Here is a 22075-nt window from a genome sequence, read left to right as displayed (position 1 = left end):
TGATCATCCTATCCAGTGTTGCAATGACTGGACCCATAGCGCTGTACTCAGTGCCATGGCGTAATCACTAGTACGTGAGTATGACCATGGACAGGGATGTTGCTGATGCCCATCGGTGAAGTGGCGTAGTACAATGTTAACAACCCATATCTCTGCGTCCCTAGGCCTGGGAGGTTTTAAGTTGACGATACCTTCATATTCTGGATATCAGAGGTTGAGACCGGGTAGAGTGGTTTATGTTCTCTGCAGCCAAATGATGAGGAGGTACTTCAGGCACAGTAATGGAATAGTAACTTAATGTTATAATCCCATAAAAACTGATTTACGTGCCCGTAAATCCCATTTACGTGCATTGGGACTGAGTCTGAAGAAGGGTCTTGACCCGAAACGTCACCTATTCCTTTTCTCCAGAGATGCTGCCTGCCCGCTGAGTTGCTCCAGCTTTTTGTGTCTATCTTGGGGCTATGCTTTGTCTATTTAAGTATCAATTAGTATATTGTATCAATCCTAAGGGCGGCATGGTAGCGCAGCGGTTGCTGCCTTACAGCGCTTGCAGCGCCGGAGACCCGGGTTCGATCCTGACTACAGGTGCTGTCTGTGCGGAGTTTGTACGTTCTCCCCGTGACCGCGTAGATTTTCTCTGAGATCTTCAGTTTCCTCCAACATTCCAAAGACGTACAGGTTTGTAGGTCTGAAGAAGGGCTTCGGCCCGAAACGTCGCCTATTTCCTTCGCTCCATAGATGCTGCTGCACCCGCTGAGTTTCTCCAGCATTTTTGTGTACCTTCGATCTTCCAGCATTTGCAGTTCCTTCTTGAACACAGGTTTGTAGGTTAATTGGCTTGGACTCAGTGTAAATTGTCTCTCGTGTGTGTAGGATAGTGTTAATGTGCAGGGATCGCTGGTCGTTGTGGACTCAATGGGCCGACGGGCCTGTTTCTGCGCTGTATCACTAAATAAACTAGATCTATAGATTTAGGTTGGGATTTATCCTTTTCCCTCCACAGATACTGCCTCCACGTGATGATATCCTCCAGCACACTGTTTTTTGCTTGAGTTTACAGTATCTGCAGTCTCGTGTAACCAGAACACATAATTTGTCTTATGAGAAAGATTGGGTGGCCTAAGCTTGTAGCCACTGGAGTTACGAATAAAAGAGATGACCTTTTGAAACTTAATATTCTGAAGGAGCTTGACATGAACATAGAAGAGTTCAGCACAGGAATGGCCCCTTTGACACAGGATGTTTATGCAGACAGTGATGCCAAGTTTAACTGATCTCATCTGCCTGTACGTGAGCTGAATTCATTGTCACATGTACAGTAAAAAGCTTTTGTTGCATTCTAACCAGTCAGCAGAAAGACAATACATGGTTACAATCGAGCCAGCCACAGAGTGCAGATGCACGATAAAGGGAATAACGTGAATAATGTTTAGTGCAAGACAACGCCAATAAAGTCCGATCAAAGATAATCCAAGGGTCTCCAACAATGTGGATAATAGTTCAGGACTGCTGTCTAGTTGGTGACAGGCTGGTTCAGTTGCCTGATCACAGCTGGGGAGAAATTGTCCCTGAATCTGGAGGTGTGTTTTCCACTTCCATGTGCCTTTCAAATGTGGAATTAGAGCGAGAAGATCCAAGAACTGGAATCTCAGTTTAAGCGTCACTCATTTAAAAAGAAAAATTGTTTTCGCATAACGAATATCTGGAATGCTTTGCCTCAAAAAGTATTGGAAGCATCGTCTTTGAATGTCTTAGAGAGAGCTGTACATGGATTCTCAAGTGCAGGAGGATGAAAGATCACTATAGGTAGAGGGGATATGGAGTTGTGGTACAGTCAGATCAGCTATGACCTTATTTAATGGCGAATACATTTAAGGGCCCTACTCCTTTCTTCACTTAAACCATCCATTTAACTTTTATTTAATACTAAATCAGTTCCCTTATTAAGTGATTTAAAAAAAGAATTGGAATCAAAAATGCAAGATTTTGTCTGACTGTCATTGGCTTAAGGGCCTGTCCCACGAGCATGCGACTCCATGCGGCAAGCGCGACCTAAAGGGCCTGTCCCACGAGCATGCGACTACAAGCGGCAAGCGCGACCTCGCGGGGCCGGTCCCACTCCAACGGCTCCGGCGATCGAAGTTGTGCGGAGCTGGTCCCGACATCGCGCGGGGCTCCGAAAAACTGACCATGTTAAAAAATTCCATGCGGCAACGGCCTGCCGGCCCGCAGCCGCCTCGACGCCGTACATCACACGCAAAATTCCCACGGACTTCACTCAAACTTAATGTCACTCGACCTCCGCGCGGCCCCCCGCTTCTGGTTTGGTCGTGCTTGCCGCATGCACTCGCATGCTCGTGGGACAGGCCCTTAAGTTTAAGTTCACCTTTCCCTTATAGAAAATCTTTGTCTGCCCATTGTGAATGAGATTCAGGTCCAGTAATCCAGGTTTTTGAACTTTCAAACTATCACAAAAAGATACTAACAAGTGCTGTTTGACGGCGGATTTTTAATATCAAAATTTTACTAACATTCTGGAAAAAGCAAATAATTCTAACATTGAAATCATTGGAAATCCCGCCTTGATTACTGCAACTCCCTTTACACTGGCATCAGCCAATCATCCCTGTCCCACCTGCAATTGGTCCAAAACGCCGCAGCAAGACTCCTGACGGGCACCCGAAAAAGGGACCACATCACCCTGATCCTGGCCTCTCTCCACTTGCTCCCTGTGCGGTTCCGGATCAATTTCAAGCTCCTTCTTCATGTATACAAAGGGGCTTTCCCCCACCTACATCAAAAATCTGCTTACCCACCATACCACCTCCAGGTCCCTCAGATCAGCCGACGGGGTTACTGACCATCCAGCGGTCTAGGCATAAGCTCAGGGGCGACCGCGCTTTGCGGTTGCAGCCCCTAGACTATGGAACAGCATCGTTCTTACCATCAGAACTGCCCCCTCCATCGACTCTTTTAAGTCGAGACTTAAAATTTATTTCTACTCACAAGCCTTTCTTGAGGTCCTCTGAGGGAGCGCTGTATGTACGCATCTATGTATGTATTGTTAATCTATGTACCACTGTTTGTAGCACTTTAGTACCTGCACCAACGTATAGTACTTTGGTCAACGAGAGTTGTTTTTAAATGTGCTATAGAAATAAAATTGACTTGACTTGACTTGACTTGACCAGATATATAGACTCAGGAACAGCTTCATCCCGTCATTGGGCTTCTGAACAGTCCTTCCATCAGTTAGGGTACTGTCTGATTCTCCTCTACCGCATTGAGGACATTGGACTTTGTCCATGGAACTATGGCTCTATAAAAGCGGGCAGGTGGGACTAGTGTAGATCGGGCATCTTGGTGGACATATGTAAATTGGGCCAAAGATCCTGTTTCTGTGTTGCATGAGTGTAACACTAAATGCGCTATAATGCTGAGCAATATATTCTGCACTCTGTATCTTCTCCTCTATCTAGTGTACTTGAATTTGAACTGATTGCATGGTATATCTGATCTGTTTGGATAGCAGCAATTGGATAAATTGTGACATAATGGTAGAGTTCACGCCTTACAGCACCAGGGACCCAGGTTCGATCCTGACTACGGGTGCTGTCTATACGGAATTCGTACGTTTTCCCCGTGACCTGCGTGGATTTTCTCTGAGTGCTCCAGTTTACTCCCACACTCCAAAGGTGTACAGGTTTGTAGGTTAATTGGCTTGGTAAAATTGTAAACTTGTCCCTAGTGTGTGTAGGACGGTGTTAGTGTGCAGGCATGTCCACCATTTGGTGTACCCTAGGCTATTTAGACTTTGTAATTGTGTAACATAACATCAAGGACCAAAATGTGACAGGGAAATGTTTGTGAGACTTGTAATCACATATGCGCAATGATTTCATACTTAAATAATATTACCACATGGCATAAATGGGTTGTTGGGTGAATCTTCCACCAAAGCAGAGAGGAAGAACATGACCCAAGCGACTTGCAATACAATCCAATGAAGTATTGCATTAGATTCTGCTCACTCAAGAGCAAGTACATTTCAGTAGGGTGAGATCTAGATAATCTAATTTGCATCTTCCAAGCTAAAAGCAATGTAAGTGCAAATTTCATTATCACCGACAAGCTCAGAAATTGTGCAGACAAACATTTAACAAATGCAGGTTATAAAGATGCTGGTTTACACAAAGACACAAAAGGATACAAATTGTTGGAGTAACTCAGCAGGTCAGGCAACATCTCTGGAGAACATATTTTAACAAATAGAGTAGTTTAATAATGGCTGGCTTAAAATTAGCTTCCATTTGTCACTGGTCTGAAGGCGTCTGATTTTACTAGCTGGTAACATATAATGGTTGATTATGGAACAGTTCTCACTGATAGTGCGAGATGGGGGATGAACTGCTGAAACCGAACAATGCCTTCGCTTTTAGATTCTTCCATTCCAAATTTATCCTTTTATTCCCACAAATATCTGTTCCTTACTGATATACAATTTGAGAGTCTGTAACAAACTTTCAAGTGGCTCAATAGTTTTGTTTTTCCTTGGATATTATAGTCAAAACCAATTGTTTTCTTGCACTGATTTCTACCGCACACAATGACCAGACCGCCAGTTCAGAGACTAGAACACAAATCCCACTATGACAGCTATGGAACTAAATTGTTAATAATCTAGAACAGCCATTAATAAGAATGACACGTAAATTAATTCTCACCTGGTTCACTAATGCTACTCTGCCTTCTTTACCTGGCCCAGGTACAGTTACTTGGTACATAACTCCAGAAGAACAGCAATGTGGTTGACTTTGAAATGGCTGCAAGGACATGGATAATTGGGGATTGACTGTAAATGCTGGTTTTAACCAGTGATGATTATATATTTTTTTTAATTGAAAATGGGCTAGATTTGATAATTAAACTGGATTTGATAAATGGACTGAATTAAAAAATGCTGAGCTTTGTACCTGTAATTGCCCTAATCAACATATAAACAAAATAAAATGGACTGGATTTGATCAATGGACTGGATTAAATAAAATGGACTGCAATATACCCAGTTAGATTTCTGAAAGTGACGAAACTAAGCTAAAGACTTAAGAAATCCCCAACGTATGAGAAAATGGTAACAAGCAGATTTGATTTATAATTTAATGTTGATAATAATTCTAATTTTAATAAAATAACTTTTCTATACATATATTGTCGAGCTATCAAAGATGAAGCGATTAACTTGTTTCAAGTAGTTTGGTTTGAGGTAGTCCTTCAGTTCACTCTTGGTTACCCACACATGGTCCTTTTTCTTTCTTGTCTCAAGATCTCCGTTTATCAGCAAGGCTTTAAAGAAAAACACTTTGGCTCCGACATTACTGGAAGTTTGTATCGCCCTGGGATACTTGTATTTATAGACACCAGTTGGAGCATTGCCCATAAAAACAGCTTGCAATTCATTTCCTAGAAAATAGTGGGAGGAGTGGATTGGAGAGAGAAAAAAACATATTCAGTGAAATTCAAAAAAACAACACCCTTTACTGAAGAGAAGCTTAAATATGCAAGGACACAATATTTATTGTCAAATGAACCAGAGACAGTACAAGAAGTTTTATTCCAAACTGCAAATTGGCACGATGTGAAATGAAATGTTTGAAAGAACAGTGAAACCAGATTCAATTGTTCTGTTCATAGATATCAAAAGAGAAAAAATATGACGTCTGTCAGGCAAAGACTGGCACAGCACAATAGACTTGATGGTCATTTCCCCATCCTTTATCATGCTACAATTCTAACAACGTCAAAAGCTACCAAAGACGCTCTTACCAGCCAGCGTCGACAAGGTACGTTCTGCAGTCTGCCTCATGGTTTCCCCTGGCGTCCAGTAACTCTGTGGCAGCAACCAGATCTCTTCATCCCCCACTTTTTCTTTTACTAACAACAGCAGTTTTTCATCCAGTCGCCTGTTCAGTGTTGATCTATCATTCCGCTTGTCAGCTTCTAAGATACGTGTGGAAATATACATTTTAAAAACTAACCTGCTTGGACACCAACACGTTTCAAGAAATGATTCAGCACCACTGATTGCATTCTTCCCAATCGAAGAACTATTTGCATCAAATAATTCCAAACAAATCATTAATAGTTCTGCTACTATTCAGGAACCTGAGATTCTTAAACACAGAAAGTTCAATGAAGATGTGAGGAGCAAGTTTTTATTTTACACAGAGTGGTGGAGGCCTGGAACACTTTGCCAGTGGTGGAGGTGGTGGCATTTCAGAGGCTTTTATAGATAGGCACGTAGAGGTACAGGGAATAGAGGGATTATGGATCATGTACCGGAAGATGAGATCAGTTTAACTTGGCATCATGTTCGGCACAAACATTATGGGCCGACAGTGAAGGTGTAATTGCATCACACTGTCCCCGTCTGTAGTAATGGATATTGGTCACTCATCTATTCTGAGATGAAGATAGAAAAACTGGGAAAGAGAAGGGCAGAGTCAGAGGGAGACCATGTGAGCAGGCAGGTAATTGGCAGCTACAATGGTATAAAGTTTCAGTTCTGTGCAAATATTTAGGAAAATCAGTTGCAAATAAGATATGATGGTTACAAAGGGATATAATTTATATAGGTGGACTAAGACCGAGCAAATATAAAATGGGGAAAATGTAAAAATGTCTGTTTTGGCAAATAAATCGTTTTTAAAAAGCTAATTAGCTTAATGGTAAAATATTTCATATGTAGAGGCCTCAGGCTATCTGAGTAAATGGTCTGAAATAGGCTGTGCACCACTAGAATAAATAGTTAGGAAAGCTAACAATTTAATCCGAGCAGGTGTGAGTTGTTGCACGTTGGCAGGTCAAAGACAAAGGGAATTATGCATTTAATGGTAGAACCTATAACAGTATTGATTTACAGAGAGATCTTGGGGTCCAAGTCCATAGCTCCCTGAAAGTAGCAACACAAGTGGATAGAGTGGTAAAGAAGACATATGGTATTAGCTGGAGCCTTTACTGTGAGAATCAGGAAGTCATGTTGCAGCTTTATAAAACATTGGCTTGAATACATTCGGAGTATGGTCAAGATCCAGGGGTCAAATTCAATAATACGGGATTGGCTCCTTAGGACAAAGATTAAAATAAATTTCTTGACCAAGATGGTACCAAATGTCTTGAAATTTCTATCCAGGATAGTTGGGGCAGAGGGGCTCAGTCACCATTGAACTCAGAGATCAATAGATTTATAGATACAAGCAGTCCATGAGCTACATAAGGATTTTGTTACTGAAAACTGTCCGAAAGCAACCTTCACTGAAACATCAATTTTCTACAGCTACCTATATATCACTCTACATACACTTGCCATTATCCTTTCATTTCAGTGAAAATCACACATAATTAAATTAGTGGGTTATATACCCTATCCAGTCACAAATGAATACGAAGAAACCTTTTATTATTATTTAGCTAAAAAAATGTTTTTAAAATGTATTGGAAAATTTGTGCACAGCAAGTCAGGTCATAAGTACCCTGGCAGACCTTGTATTAAGGAAGGGTTTGTGTAAGAAAGGGCACTGAAGTTAAAAATAATTCAGCCATGATCGTGTGAAATGGTGGAGCAGGTACTCTGGGTTAAATAGCCCGCATCTGCTTCTATTTCATATGTTTATATGGAAAGTTTTGAATAGTATATCATACAGTGTCTAAACAGCACAGCTACAGAGACCACATTATAACTCTATAACAGTTAAGGTACTGTGAAAGAACAAATAGGGTGGGATTGGGCTGTGTTTGTTGGTCTGTGTCTTTCGGAGGTGCATGATTTTGTAATTATTATGAGCATTCTGAAGAAGGAAAAAACGCTTGAGTGCCTGCAACAGAAAACAACACATTAAAGGGAGATTATGTATATAAGGAGCAGATGAATCTTTGCTGTATTTGATGCTCTTAAATAAAGTCTTGATTGCCCTGCCCAATCTTTGTGGTGTGTTTTAAATGTTTTTTAAACAATACAAATCAGGAAAAGACACAGACCTTGCACTCTAGCAGCAGGTTTGAACTGCCTGAGTTTCTGTTCCCACACATCCTCCAGATCTTGGCTGGTCACAATGTCTTGGCCAGCATCCTCCTCTTCATCAGAATCATAATTATTTGCCTGCCTCCGACGAATTCTTTCTTCGTCTTCAAATACTCGTAGCTCATGATCAGCATAGAGACTTTTCTCCAGTTCCATCTGTAAAATGTGAGCAAGATCAATTGCATTTTAGGAAGCTGGAAATGAATTGAATGCACCTTAGCATCAGAGTCATACACTCAGAAACAAGATCCCCAGCCCAGCAAATCTATATTGACCATCAAGCATCCATTGACATTATCCATATCCCTCTATTCCCTGCACAAGTCATCAAGCACCCATTTACATTAGATCAACACAAATCCCATTTTATTCTCCTCACTTATCAATCAACTTCAGCGGCACGGTGGCGCAGTGGTAGAGTTGCTGCCTCACATCCTGACCTCGGGTGCTGTGTGTATGGGGTGTGCACATTCTCCCTGTGACTGTGTGGGTTTACTCCGGCTGCTCCAGTTTCCTGCCACACTCCAAAGATGTGCAGGTTTGTAGCTTAATTGGCTTCAGTAAATTGTCCCCAGTGTGTAGGATAGTGTTGGTGTATGGGGATCACTGGTCGGCGTGGACTCAGTGGGCTGAGCAGCCTGTTTCCACTCTGTATCTCTGAACTAAACTTCCCCAAAATTCTACCATTCACCGACCCGAAGGCATTTTAAGTGCAGCCTTCAGATCTAGAATTTCACAGCAAGCAAAATAAAACGGAGAAAATTAGACTGATTCAAGGTGCAAATGATGCGTTAGTGTGCAGTATCTTTTCAAGAAAGATTGCTATATCCAAAGCTGCCAATTGCCTCATTTAAAAGATTTCAGCCAGACTCAAATATCTAATATATTAGAGGGCACATCTTTAAGGTGAGATGGGGCAAAGTTTAAAGGAGATGTGCAAGACAGATTGGCTTTTTAAACAATGTGGGTAGTAAGTACCTGGAACGCGCTGTCAGGATTGGTGGTGGAGATGAGATACAATCGTGGTATTTAAGACACTTCTTTACAAAGATCCTATAGCAAGCAAGATAGATCACTAGACGAAAAAGACGTAGTACGGTCATGGGCAGATACATGGGTAATTTTCGGCCCCGTAGCGGAACAAAGATAACTAGTGCAGAGACGGAAGCCGGTTACGGAAACATCCTCGCAAAAATAAAAGTTATTTGGTAAAAATCTTCTCTTCATTTTCAGAATTTTAATTTATTAACACAAACTGTTCCCCCGCAATGTTAATTACACTGCGAGTCGGGTCACGGAAATGGATGAAAAAAAGGCCCACGTTCCATTCTGTTGCGTACTATACGTCAGCCCATTGCATTTAGCAGGAGTGATCGATCTTGCTCCGTTATAGGATCTTTGCTTCTGGATGGGCACATGCCAGTGCAGGGAATGGAGGGATATGGATTATGTGCAGGCAGATACGAGTTTGTCTTGGCGTCACGTTTGGCACAGACATTGTGGGTTCCTGTGCTGTACCGTTCTATGTTCACCTCATGCAGCTTTAATCTTGAGATACAATCTGCAAGGTTTTCATATTTCCAGCCACTGTCATCAGTTATTATCAATTAATGAATCTACTCTGATTAAAGTGACATGCTGGGTGGTGTCACACATACCAGTTGCCCTCCCCATGCCCACTCATCATATGTGTACCACATTGATTATTGATTTGCAAGCTGTTTGACTGCAACCTATCTTAGCATAATTTGATATTTTTATAGACATGCACATTTCAGAGATTACAGGATACACAAGTACCACCAATTTATTTTTTTACTCCTCTCGGACTGAAGTTGCAGATGTCAATAACAGCGTCTGGATTTCTATTTAAGAGATCATCAAATAACTAATACAGACAGGGACAAAGTGTTGGTGTAACTTAGTGGGTCAGGCAGCATCTTTGGAGAACATAGATAGGGGATGTTTCAGGTTGGAACCCTTCTTCAGACTGGATAGGTAACCTTAGATCTTGACCTGAATCATCATCACCTATCCATGATTAGTTTAGAGATACAGTGTGGAAACCGGCCTTTCGGCCAACCGGCAATCCCTGCATACTAACACTATCTGACACATACTAGGAACAACTTACAATTTTACAAAACCAATTAACCTACTAACCTGGATGCCTTTGGAGTGTGGGAGGAAGCCGGAGCACCCTGAAAAAACCAACGCAGGTCATGGGGAGAACATACAGACAGCACCCCCGTGGTCAGGATGTAACCCAGGTCTCTGGCGCTGTATGGCAGCAACTCTATCGCTGCACCACTGTGCCACCGCATGTTCTACAGGGGTGCTGTCTGACCAGCTAAGTTCTTCCAGCATTTCATGTTTTTTTTGCTGGTTCTTTATTTCTTCAATACAGGTCGGGATGCATCACATACAGTGGCCTGGTAGCATACACTGTAAAATTTAATTTTAGATGTTTGATAATCTTGGGCCATGGCCAATCAGTAAACCTTTATATTCCATTGGTTATGCTTTGATCACTTCACTACATGCCAGTGACTCTAGGCCTCATGAATATTTTTCACCACAGGATAAAGTATACCATTATATAGTAACAGTACCCAGTGGGGATTTATACTCTTTGTAAATGTTTTTTGTGACTGTTATTATTTATATCTTACATTATTTACACATTACCGGAAAGAAGGCAGGAATTTGGATCTCACAATAAGACTACCCTGCAGCTTGATTATTAATTAAATATTGTTTTAAATATTCATTTCACAACCAGGGTTATGAAAAGAGACCATCCTGTCAAAATGTTTTACATGATATAGTATTAGATTGAAAGATATGCATAAAAGAAAAGATCTTGCATTTATATTGCTTATTACTTAACCTCGGGTCTTTCCAAAAAATGAAAACATCCAAAGTAACTGCTCCATTGTTGCAGTGTAGAAAATGCACCAATCTTTGCAAAATAAGGTAGACGCAAAAAGCTGGAGTAACTCAGGCAGCATCGCTGGAGCGAAGAAATGGGACGTTTCTTCTGACTGGTTAAGGATAAGGGAAACGAGAGGTACAGACAGTGATGTGGAGAGATAAAGAACAATGAATGAAAGATATGCAAAAAAGTAATGCTGCTAAAGGAAACAGGCCATTGGCTCTATTAACATCAGTGATTATAAGATAAGATTAGCAGTTTTAGATAATCAGATAGTTGCGGGAATACCAGATCAACTGATAAATGTATCAGGTTAAGATAGAGAATAACTGCAGCATTTGTTCCTATATTCCCACTCTTTTCTCACTTTATGCTACTCAATTCAAAAGCCATTTCTATTAGATCCAACAGAGTCATCATATAGCCTGGAACCAGGCACTTAGGCCCAACCTGCCCATTTGACCCATATCCCTCTAAACCTTTCCTATCCATGTACCTGTCCAACTTTAGATTCTATTAGCGATGCAGAGTGAATCAGGCCATTTGGCTACCCACGTCCGCTCTGACCGATCACCCATACTCTAGGGACAACTCACAGAAGCCAATTAACCAGCAAACCTGCACATCTTTGGAATGTGGGAGGAAAGCGGAGCACCCCGAGAAAATCCCGGTGGTCTCAAGGAGAATGTACATACTTCATACAGACAGTACTCATAGTCAGGATCTAACCCGGGTCTCTGGCGCTGTAAGGCCACAACTCTACTGCTGTGCCACTATGCCACCCTTTCTTATAAATGTTGTTATGGTACATGCCTCAACTACAGTAAACATTTGTTTTAACGGATCTATTTTTAATGGATTGTGGTTATAGTAGACGGACCAACCAACCTTCGCCGTCAGGAGGGGCGGGGGGGGGGGAATGGTCTCCGTTATTGCTGATTGTCTGCGAAAACAGAGCAAGGGATTATCATTGTATAAGTAATAGAACTGAACTTCAGCATCGGAAAGCCTATACATGAGGCGTTGCCGCAAGATGATGCCATTTACCATCAAGGGTCACCACCATCTGAGCCATGCCCTCTTCTCAGAGCTACCATTGAGCTGGTACAGGTATGAAGTTCACATACTTTCATATAACTGTGTAGGAAGGAACGGCACACGTTGGTTTACATTGAAGATAGACACAAAGTGCTGCTGTAACTCTGCGGGTCAGGCAGCATCTCTGGAGAAAATGGATGGGTGACGTTTTGGGTCAGGACCCTTCTTCAGACTGAAAGTAGAGTGGACGGAACTGGAGGTGGGAAAAGGCCAGAACAAATTAGATTTGTTTGCCAGCAACAGATGACCAAGGAAGGGTAAAGCCCATAATGGCCTATTGGTAGTTGGGGAAGAGGTGATAATGAGACGGATGCAGAGGCGAAGGAGAAAAGTTCCATGTCATGCTGGGCTGGGAACTCATTGTGGAGGGGGCAGAGGGGTAACAAGTCTGGGTTAAAACATGGTCGTAGAGCAGTAGGAATCACAGAGCGGCAGCAGTGAGAGTTGGTCTCACAGAACTTCCGTCAGAGAGAGGAGAACATCATCAAAGTAGGCATACCTTGAGAGTTGTGGAGCAGACAAAATGTGTCGGAAGTCAGATTCTTGAACTAACCTGCACAACCATGATCCTACTTGGCAACAGAACACAACAGACCACCTCTTGCACTACAATGGACCTGTTTTCTACTGTGTATTGTTGCAGTCTTTTTCTCTTCACTGTCTTGTATAATTTGTTTACAAATGTGTTTGTTTTGTCTGAGTCTATGTGCTTGCAATGCTGCTGGAGGCAAGATTTTCATTGTACCTGTACCTCACTATACTTGTACCAATGGCAATAAACACTTGATGCCTTCATTTACCATCTTTACCTTATTTGCTGCACCGTTATCTCTTCAATCACTCAACTTCATCTGCTGTACATTCTACCACAGACCTTTTGTATTTTTCCTTTGTCTTCCCCTTTATTCTACTTGTACTTGCTTAAAACAATTTTCAGTGTTGACAAAAGATACATTTTCTCCCTCAGGCATCTGCTCATACTTGCTGAAATCTTTTAAGCAAGTGACAGTTTTCTTTCAGATCCACCATAGTTTCCTTAGGACATATACCCACAGAATATAAAAGAGTATATGCACATGGCCACTGAATGCTTCAGGGCAGGTGACAAATTTCATCAAAGGCAATCTAAATAAATGACATGCTTCAAAACAAATAAATCCAAGGCTTCACTAAAATCTAACCCTACTGTATAATTCACTGTCGTATTCTAATTTGGTCCTTTACTGACCCATAAATTTAAGTATAATAAAGTTAGCAGCTATATCTTCAATTACCAAGACCCAAACTCTAATTCCTTCCTACCTCTTTCCTTGAGCTATCTACACTCTTGGGACCATCTTTGATCGGACTTTACCTTGCACTAAACATTATTCACGTTATTCCCTTTATCATCTATCTGTACACAGTGAATGGCTCGATTGTAATCATGGATTGATTTACCGCTAACTGGTTAACATGCAACAAAAGCTTTTCCCTGTACCTCAGTCGGTACATATAAGAAACTAAACTCAAACAAACTAAATTCAAATTCCAATTAAATGCCCTGAAAACTTCCTTCATTTACTGATTCTAACAAGAACACAAAACGTAAGAAGCAGAAATATGCCATACAACTTGGAAGTCTTGCTAATCAAAGAGATCAGTACTTATCTAATTTTTGATCCCAACTTTATTCTCTTATGATCTCAAAGATCAATTACTTAACATCATATCTCTCCAAGTTCAAACTTCCAAAGATTTACAGCCTTCTAAGAGATGTATCCTAATATCTGAAATCACTGACCCACCAATTCAACCCCCTGCTCCTCGCCTAATGGAAACATCCGCACAACATTTATGCAAGATAATTCCCTCAAAAGGACTATCTAGGGTAGTCAGTCAGAACTTTTTTCCCCCAGAATGGAAATGTCTAACACACGAGGACATAGCTATAAAGTGAGAGGACAGTTTAATTGAGATTTCACAATGAATGATGGGCATATGGAATGAGCTGCCAAAGGAGATAGTTGAAGCAGGTACTTTCACAAAGTTTAACAGCCATTTGGGCAGGCGCATGTCTAGGATAGATTTAGAAGCACATGGCCAATTGCAGACTGGTGGGGCTAATGTTAGTTGGTGTGGGCAAAATGGGCTGAAGGGCCCGTTCCACATTGTATGACTTCAAAGATTTTTACACAAAGAGTGATGGAGGCCTAGAATACATTGCCAAGCCGGCCAGCAAGTGGTAGTGGATGTGAGAGGGGACAGACTGGACTCGAGGCCTGGGGCAGCACCTCCCCACTCTGACGGAGGGGGCCAGATTCATAAGAGTCATACAGCACGGAAACAGGTAATTCAGCCTAACTTGCCCATGCCAACTAAGATTCTACACTACACTAGTTCCACCTGCCCAGATTTGTCCCATATCTATTTGGATCTTCCCCATTCAGGGACCTGTCCACATGTCTTGTAAATATTGTTATATCGTATCTGCTTCCTCCAGCAATTTGTTCCATATATCTCCCACCCTCTGTGTGGAAAAAGTTGCCCCTCAGGTTCCTATTAAATCTAATTCTTGATTCTCCTACTTTGGCTATCATGTACAAGCAGATGAGATCAGTTTAACTTGACACAATGTCTGGCATTTCATTGTGAACTGTGCTGTTATATGTTTAAAACCTTACCTCTTTTACCAATGAAAATATCTCTCATTTTTCTATACTTCAAAGAGTCTGGCCATTTTGCTCGAATTCGTACTCGAAGGACAACCCATACATCCCAGGAATCAAACTAATGAACATGTACTGCCCCACCTAGTCATCATTCCTTAAAGCACAGAACAAGAACATATGAATTGCTCTATTTTCCAGCGCAAATGCAGCTCCAAAAAATCTCAAGTAGCTCAAGTATTAGAAATGCATATGAAACGCTACGGCAGAGAAGATCAGCCATCAATTAATGAAAATGGGATTAGTGTAGATAGATAGACCAAAGAGTCTGCTTCTATGCTGTAGGACTGTATTCAAGTCAAAGCTGCAAAATTGGTTCTAATGCCATCAAACACCCTGAATCAACAGCACACTACAAAAGCAATGTGTACCATCTACAAAATCCACAAATGACAACAAAGTGTTGGAGTAACTCAGTGGGTCAAGTAGCATTTCTTGACCCACTGAGTTTCCAACAGGAGTAAGGGGCGACCGTGGCCGACAAGGAAAGTCAGGGACAGTATAAAAATAAAAGAGAAGTAGAACATAGCAAAGATGAGCGGGAAGCCAGAGGATTGGGTAATGTTTAAAGAGCAACAGAAGATAACTAAAAAGGCAATACTGGGAGAAAAGATGAGGTACAAAGGTAAGCTAGCCAATAACATAAAGAAGGATAGTAAAAGCTTCTTTAGGTATGTGAAGAGGAAAAAATTAGTTAAGACCAAAGTTGGACCCATGAAGACCAAAAAAGGTGAATTTATTATGGAGAACAACGAAATGGCAGATGAGTTGAACAGATACTTTGGATCCGTCCACTAAGGATACACACACTCTTCCTGATATACTAGTGGCCAGAGGATCTGGGGTGACGGAGGAATTGAAGGAAATCCACATTAGGCGGGAAATGGTGTTGGGTAGACTGATGGGACTGAAGGCTGATAAATCCCCAGGGCCTGATGGTCTGCATCCCAGGGTACTTAAGGAAGTGGCTCTAGAAATCGTGGACGCATCAGTGATCATTTTCCAATGTTCTATAGATTCAGGATCAGTTCCTGTGGATTGGAGGGTAGCTAATGTTATCCCACTTGTTAAGAAAGGCGGGAGAGAGAAAACAGGGAATTATAGACTAGTTAGCCTGAAGTCGGTGGTGCGGAAGATGCTGGAGCCAATCATAACAGATGAAATAGCCGCACATTTGGATAGCAGTAACAGGATCGGTCCAAGTCAGCATGGATTTACAAAGTGGAAATCATGCTTGACTAATCTTCTGGAACTTTTTGAGGATGTAACTAGGAAAATGGACAAGGGAGAGCCAGTGGATGGAGTGTACATGGACTTACAGAAAACTTTTGATAAGGTCCCATGTAGGAGATTAATGGGCAAAATTAGGTAGATAATTATCTAAATGGTGTGAAGTTGGGAAAAGGGGAAGTACAATGGGATCTGGGGGTCCTTGTTCAGCAGTCGATGAAAGTAAGCATGCAGGCACAGCAGGCTGTGAAGAAAGCGAATGGCATGTTGGCCTTCATAACAAGAGGATTTGAGTATAGGAGCAAAGAAGTCCTCCTGCAGTTGTACAGGGACCCAGTGAGACCACACCTGTAGTATTGTGTGCAGTTTTGATTTCCAAATTTGAGGAAGGACATTCTTGCTATTGAGGGAATGCAGCGTAGGTTCACATGGTTAATTCCCAAGATGGCGGGACTGTCATATGCTGAGAGAATGGAGCAGCTGGGCTTGTATACTCCTGGAATTTAGGATGAGAGGGGATCTTATTGAAACATAAGATTAATAGCAGCATCTATGGAGCAAAGGAAATAGGCAACGTTTCGGGCCGAAACCCTTTGTCAGACTGATGGGGGGTGGGGGCGGGGAGGACAAAGGAAAAAGGAGTAGGAGCCCGAGGGCTGAGGGAGAGATAGGAAGGGGAGGAGACAGCAAGGGCTAACAAAATTGGGAGAATTCAATGTTCATGCCACCAGGATGCAGACTCCCCAAGCGGAATACGAGGTGCTGTTCCTCCAATTTCCGGTGGTGCTCGCTCTGGCCATGGAGGAGACCCAGGACAGAGAGGTCGGATACGGAATGGGAGGTGGAGTTGAAGTGCTGAGCCACCGGGACGTCAGGTTGGTTAATGCAGACCGAGCGGGTGTTCGGCGAAACGATCGCCAAGCCTAAGCTTGGTCTCACCGATGTAGATCAGCTGACATCTAGAGCAGCGGATGCAATAGATGAGGTTGGAGGAGATGCAGGTGAACCTCTGTCGCACCTGGAACGACTGCTTGGGTTCTTGAATGGAGTCAAGGGGGGAAGTAAAGCGACAAATGTAGCATCTCCTGCGGTTGCAAGGGAAAGTGCCCAGGCAGGGGGTCGTACAGGAGGGAAGGGAAGAATTGACAAGGAGTTACGGAGGGAGCAGTCTTTGCGGAAAGCAGACATGGGGGGAGAAGGGAAGATGTGACGAGTGATGGGGTCACGTTGGAGCTGGCGAAACTGACGGAGGATTACTTGTTGTATGTGACGGCTAGTGGGGTGAAAGGTGAGGACTAGGGGGACTCTGCCCTTGTTGCGAGTGGGGGGATGGGGAGAGAGAGCAGTGTTACGGGGTATGGAAGAGACCCTGGTGCGAGCCTCATCTATGGTGGGGGAGGGGAACACCTGTTCCCTGAAGAATGAGGACATTTCAGATGCCCTGGTGTGGAACGCCTCGTCCTGGGAGCAGATGCGGTGTAGGCGGAGGAATTGGGAGTAGGGGATGGATTCCTTACAGGAAGCAGGGTGGGAAGAAGTGTAGTCCAGATAGCCATGGGAGTCAGTGGGTTTATATGATTAGTAAGGGTTTGGACACGCTAGAGGCAGGAAACATGTTTCCGGTGTTGAAGGGAGTCCAGAACAAGGGGCCACAGTTTAAGAATAAAGGGTAAGCCATTTAGAGCGAAGATGAGGAAAACACTTTCTCACGCAGAGAGTTGTGAGTCTGTGGAATTCTCTGCTCCGAGAGTGGTGGAGGCCGGTTCTCAAGATACTGTCAAGAGCTAGATGGGGCTCTTAAAGATAGTGGAGTTAGGGGATATGGGGAGAAGGCAGGAACGGAGTACTGTTTGTGGATGATCAGACACGATCGCATTGAATGGCAGTGCTGGCTTGAAGGGCCAAATTGCCTACTCCCGCACCTATAGGGAGGTTTCACGGCAGTCAGGTCACGACCCATGACCCGTACTGTTGCTACGCTACTCCAAGTGGAGTACACGCGATGTACTGCAGGTAAGCACTTATGATATGATATGCCATTTATTGTCACTATACATGTACAGTGAAACTGAAAGCTGCTCGTACTCGGTGCATACATACAATTTAGCACAAAAAACAAGAGACAGAAAAACAAAAAAACAGAAGGGAGAAGGGGGGGGGAAGGGGGGGGGGGGGGGGGGGGGGGGGGGGGGGGGGGGGGGGGGGGGGGGGGGGGGGGGGGGGGGGGGGTAGGTGCACAATTTCTGCAGCGCTACATACATATATACATATATACAGTTGGAAGTCCGTGGTGTTGGGCAGTGAAGTCAGTGCATGTGTGAATTAGAATTAACAGTAGTTATAATTCTCGGAAAGCAACTATTTCTGAGTATTTGTCCTGGATTTGATGCACCTATAGCGCCTTCCAGAGGGCAGCAGGTCGAACAGTCCAAACGCAGGATGGGAGCTGTCTTTGATGTCTTACTCTTGTTTCCAGCGTAGCGGGCCCGTTAAAACCCGCTGAAATTGTCAATTTTTGCGCTGTAAATAATTATGGAAATCAGGATAATGTCTCACACGCTTTGGGAATACTTCACAATTCCAGAAGTGCGGAGAAATAACGGTAGATAGAAGCGAGAGCTGAATGGACAACAACAGACAGAGTGCTTAGCGAACATTGGCCGTTTGCTCACTGCATTTCATCAACTAAGGCATTATTTGTGTTTTTTCTTGGTCCCTTTGGAATCTAAAAATTTTCAGATGTGATAAATCTGGCTGTAAATTTTTTTTAATCGCCCATTTTTCTCAAGTGGGTTTTTACATACAAAATGAAAACGCATCTTAAGAAAAATTTACAGCCAGATTTATCACTTCTGAGACTTTTTAGATACCAAAGGAATCAAGAAAAAAACACAAATAATGCCTTACTGTTGATGAAATGCAGTGAGCAAACGCAATAATTCCCAATATTTTCAATTCCGATATCTGCACAGCCAATGTTTACCAAGCACTTTAGCTGCTGTTGTCCCTTCAGCTTTCGCTTCTCTTTACCTTCATTTCACTTCACTTTTGGAATTCTAAAGTTAGGGACATGTCTCTCACACTTACCCCAACTTCCACAATTTTTTTCAGCGCAAAGATTCAACATTTTGGCGTTTTTTAACAGGTAGGAAAGTACGCGTTTCTAGCATTAATAACATATACCGGAAGTTACGGATGTCCTCCAAATGGATTGAGCGGCTCCGTGCGTCGCCCTATGACCCAGTGACCTTACGTGCAACCCCCCTATAGGGTGATTTCACCAAAGGTCAAATGAGTGTAGATCCCCCCTCACGTGACCGAAAATTTTAACTGGAGGACATATGTCAGATCGGTACATGTTAGTGAATGGGGAAACACGCACTTTCCCACCCGTTAAAAACATGGAAAACGGACGATTTTTGAGCTGAAATTTTCTGTGCTAGTCGGGGTGACCGTGAAGCACAGCGACCCAAAAAAAAAGATAGAAAGCAAGGTAATTACAAGAGGGAACTGAAGGTAGAAAGCAGCGGGTGCTTAGCAGACATTTGCCGTGGAGATTTTAAGATCCAAAATATCGGGAATTAACGCGTTTGCTCGCTGAATTTCATCAAAAGTAAGTTAATAATGCCTTACTTTTGATGAAATTCAGCGAGCAAACGCGTTAATTCCCGATATTTTGGATCTTAAAATCTCCACGGCAAATGTCAGCTGTTCACTTCCGCTGCTTTCTACCTTCAGTTCCCTCTTGTAATTACCTTACTTTCTATCTTTTTTTTTGCCTGAAAATTTAGGTCGCTGTGCTTCACGGTCACCCCGACTAGCACAGAAAATTTCAGCTCAAAAATCGGCAGTTTTCCATGTTTTTAACGGGTGGGAAAGTGCGTGTTTCCCCATTCACTAACATGTACCGATGTGACATATGTCCTCCAGTTAAAATTTTCGGTCACGTGAGGGGGGATCTACGCTCATTTGACATTTGGTGAAATCACCCTATTGCCTATTTTCTAACATCGATAGGTGAATAAGGGTCTCAACTCAAAACGTCACCTATTCATGTTTTTCAGGGATGCTACCTGACCCTGTTGAGTTACTCCAGCACTTTGTGTGTTTTTTTGTAAACCACCACCTGCAGTTTCTTTGTGTTTACATACACAAAATACAACTTGGTTAGCATATATAGATTTACTGTTGTCATATGTACGGAGATACAATAAAAAAAATGTTTTGAATGCTTTCAAGGCAATCATACCACACATGAGTACACCGGATATTGCGAGACAAAATAAATAGTGCAGAATAATAGCTGCATGCTATAAATACATATATATACGTATATACAGAATATAGCTGGACAGAATGGCCAGTTCCCATGTTGTATAGCTCTACGACTACTACCGACCCAGAATATTCCAAAACTCTCTCATACCAAAAATGAGAAGAGAGACAGGGACGTGGGAATGTACTATGGTTCCTCTCCAAGCCACACCACCCCGACATGAAAACCTATTGTCATGCCAAGGTCTTTGGGTTGGTATCTTGGAAATCCATCCCCAATGGCCATGGGAATAATGGCCTTGGGAGTATGAAGGACCGTAGCAGTTCAAGAGGTAGCTCACCCCCACATCTTTGAGTATAGTCAGTGGTGAGAAACCAATGCTGACCTTTGAAGAACTTGTTAGTAATTTAAACTGTAGACCCACAAAAATCTGGAGTAACTCAGCAGGTCAGGCAGCATCTGCACCTCTGTACTATCTGCTTTTCACTGTAGGTCAGTACACGTGACAGTACTCGGTAGTTTAAACTAAACTAATCTGGAAAAAGGAGTAGGCGATATTTCAGGTCAAAACCCTTCTTCTGACACAGTCTGGGGAGAGGGAAACTAAACGTATAAAATAGTATACTGAACAAATGAATGAAAGGTATGTTGGAGGACATATCAAAGCCAGCAAAGATGGTCAAGGAAATGTGGAGCCCACAATGATCTATTGTCGGCTGAGGAGAGGGTGATAACGAGTGAAACGAACGAGTAGTTTTGTTGTTTTGTTCTGTGTAGGAAGGAACTGCAGAGGCTGGTTTAAACCGAAGATGGACACAAAATGCTGGAGTAACTCAGCAACCCAGGCATCAGCATCTCTGGACAGAAGGAATGGGTGACCCTTCTGCAGACGGAGAGTCCCATTGAGTTACGCCAACATTTTGTGTCTATGGAGTTTTGTTCTGATGGATGGCATCAGTGTGACCCCCACCACCCACACCCAGTGATGCAGCAGGCGCGCCCCCGCTCCCACCTGCTCCAGCAGCCGCGTGAACGCGCTCTCCATGCCGTTGCGTTCCCGCGACACCACGGCCGCTCGCTGCAGACACACGGCGCCGCACAGCTGCCAGCCGCTCACCGCCGCCACCGCCGGCCCCGGGCCACGGCTGCCCTCGGGCTGGAGTAAAGCCCGGGCCGCGGGGCCTGCGGACACTCCCCGGCCGGCGGACACGGACACGGACACGGACACTCCCCGGGCCGCGGGGCCTCCGGCCACGGACACTCCGAGCGCGGGCAACCGGCGCAGAGCTGCCGCCATGTTGGCGATACCACTCGCCTGTGGGGCGGGGGGGAGCTAGGGGAGAGTGTGCAACCCACAAAACCCTACAACAGCCCCCAACCAGCACCACTCCGCGTCCTAACCCTTAGAATAAAATAACATCCAGCGTAATAGCGGTTGCCAACCCTCAGATCACACCAATCCTCTCATATTCCTGATTAAAACCATGCTCCCCTCCCACTCCCGCTGAGTTGGAGCAGTCTAAGCGCGACCAAGTGTTGCCGGGGGGGGGAGGAGAGAGTAATTTTAAGACAAATTCGTTAAAATCTACTAAATTATAGAGAAGGAACATGAACAGAATATTGCAGACGGATGTATGAAATATACTTCCTTATTCTTGTGGGTGAATGGGTGGGGATTTGTGAGGACGTTGTCCATCTGGGCCGCCTCGCCCCCCTGCGCGGCGGGTGGGTGGATGGGGTGGGGACAG

The 22075-nt window shown here is 43.4% G+C and overlaps 1 protein-coding gene across 1 annotated transcript; it reads right to left on the bottom strand.

Annotated features, from left to right (window-relative positions):
* Nucleotides 1–5146: 5146 nt before the first annotated feature.
* On the bottom strand, nucleotides 5147–21639 carry mrpl46 (mitochondrial ribosomal protein L46). Its single transcript, XM_055661546.1, has 4 exons — nucleotides 21340–21639; nucleotides 8038–8236; nucleotides 5827–6000; nucleotides 5147–5463 (listed from the first exon to the last, which is right to left on the bottom strand). The coding sequence occupies exons 1-4, from the start codon at nucleotides 21622–21624 to the stop codon at nucleotides 5201–5203; spliced, it is 921 nt and encodes a 306-aa protein (XP_055517521.1). The 5' UTR covers nucleotides 21625–21639; the 3' UTR covers nucleotides 5147–5200.
* Nucleotides 21640–22075: the final 436 nt, after the last annotated feature.

This window comes from Leucoraja erinacea, chromosome 33, assembly GCF_028641065.1.
Source record: "Leucoraja erinacea ecotype New England chromosome 33, Leri_hhj_1, whole genome shotgun sequence".
In the NCBI taxonomy this organism is placed as follows: domain Eukaryota; kingdom Metazoa; phylum Chordata; class Chondrichthyes; order Rajiformes; family Rajidae; genus Leucoraja; species Leucoraja erinaceus.
Note: the sequence above shows the minus strand (reverse complement) of the source record. Positions and strands in the feature narration are given on the sequence as shown.

Coding starts and splice junctions, on each gene's coding strand:
- mrpl46 (XM_055661546.1), bottom strand. CDS start 21,624: ATGGCGGCAGCTCTGCGCCGGTTGCCCGCGCTCGGAGTGTCCGTGGCC. Junction 6,001..8,037: donor ACCTGCTGCTAGAGTGCAAG/GTCTGTGTCTTT, acceptor CACGTATCTTAG/AAGCTGACAAGCGGAATGAT. Junction 5,464..5,826: donor TACCTTGTCGACGCTGGCTG/GTAAGAGCGTCT, acceptor ACTATTTTCTAG/GAAATGAATTGCAAGCTGTT.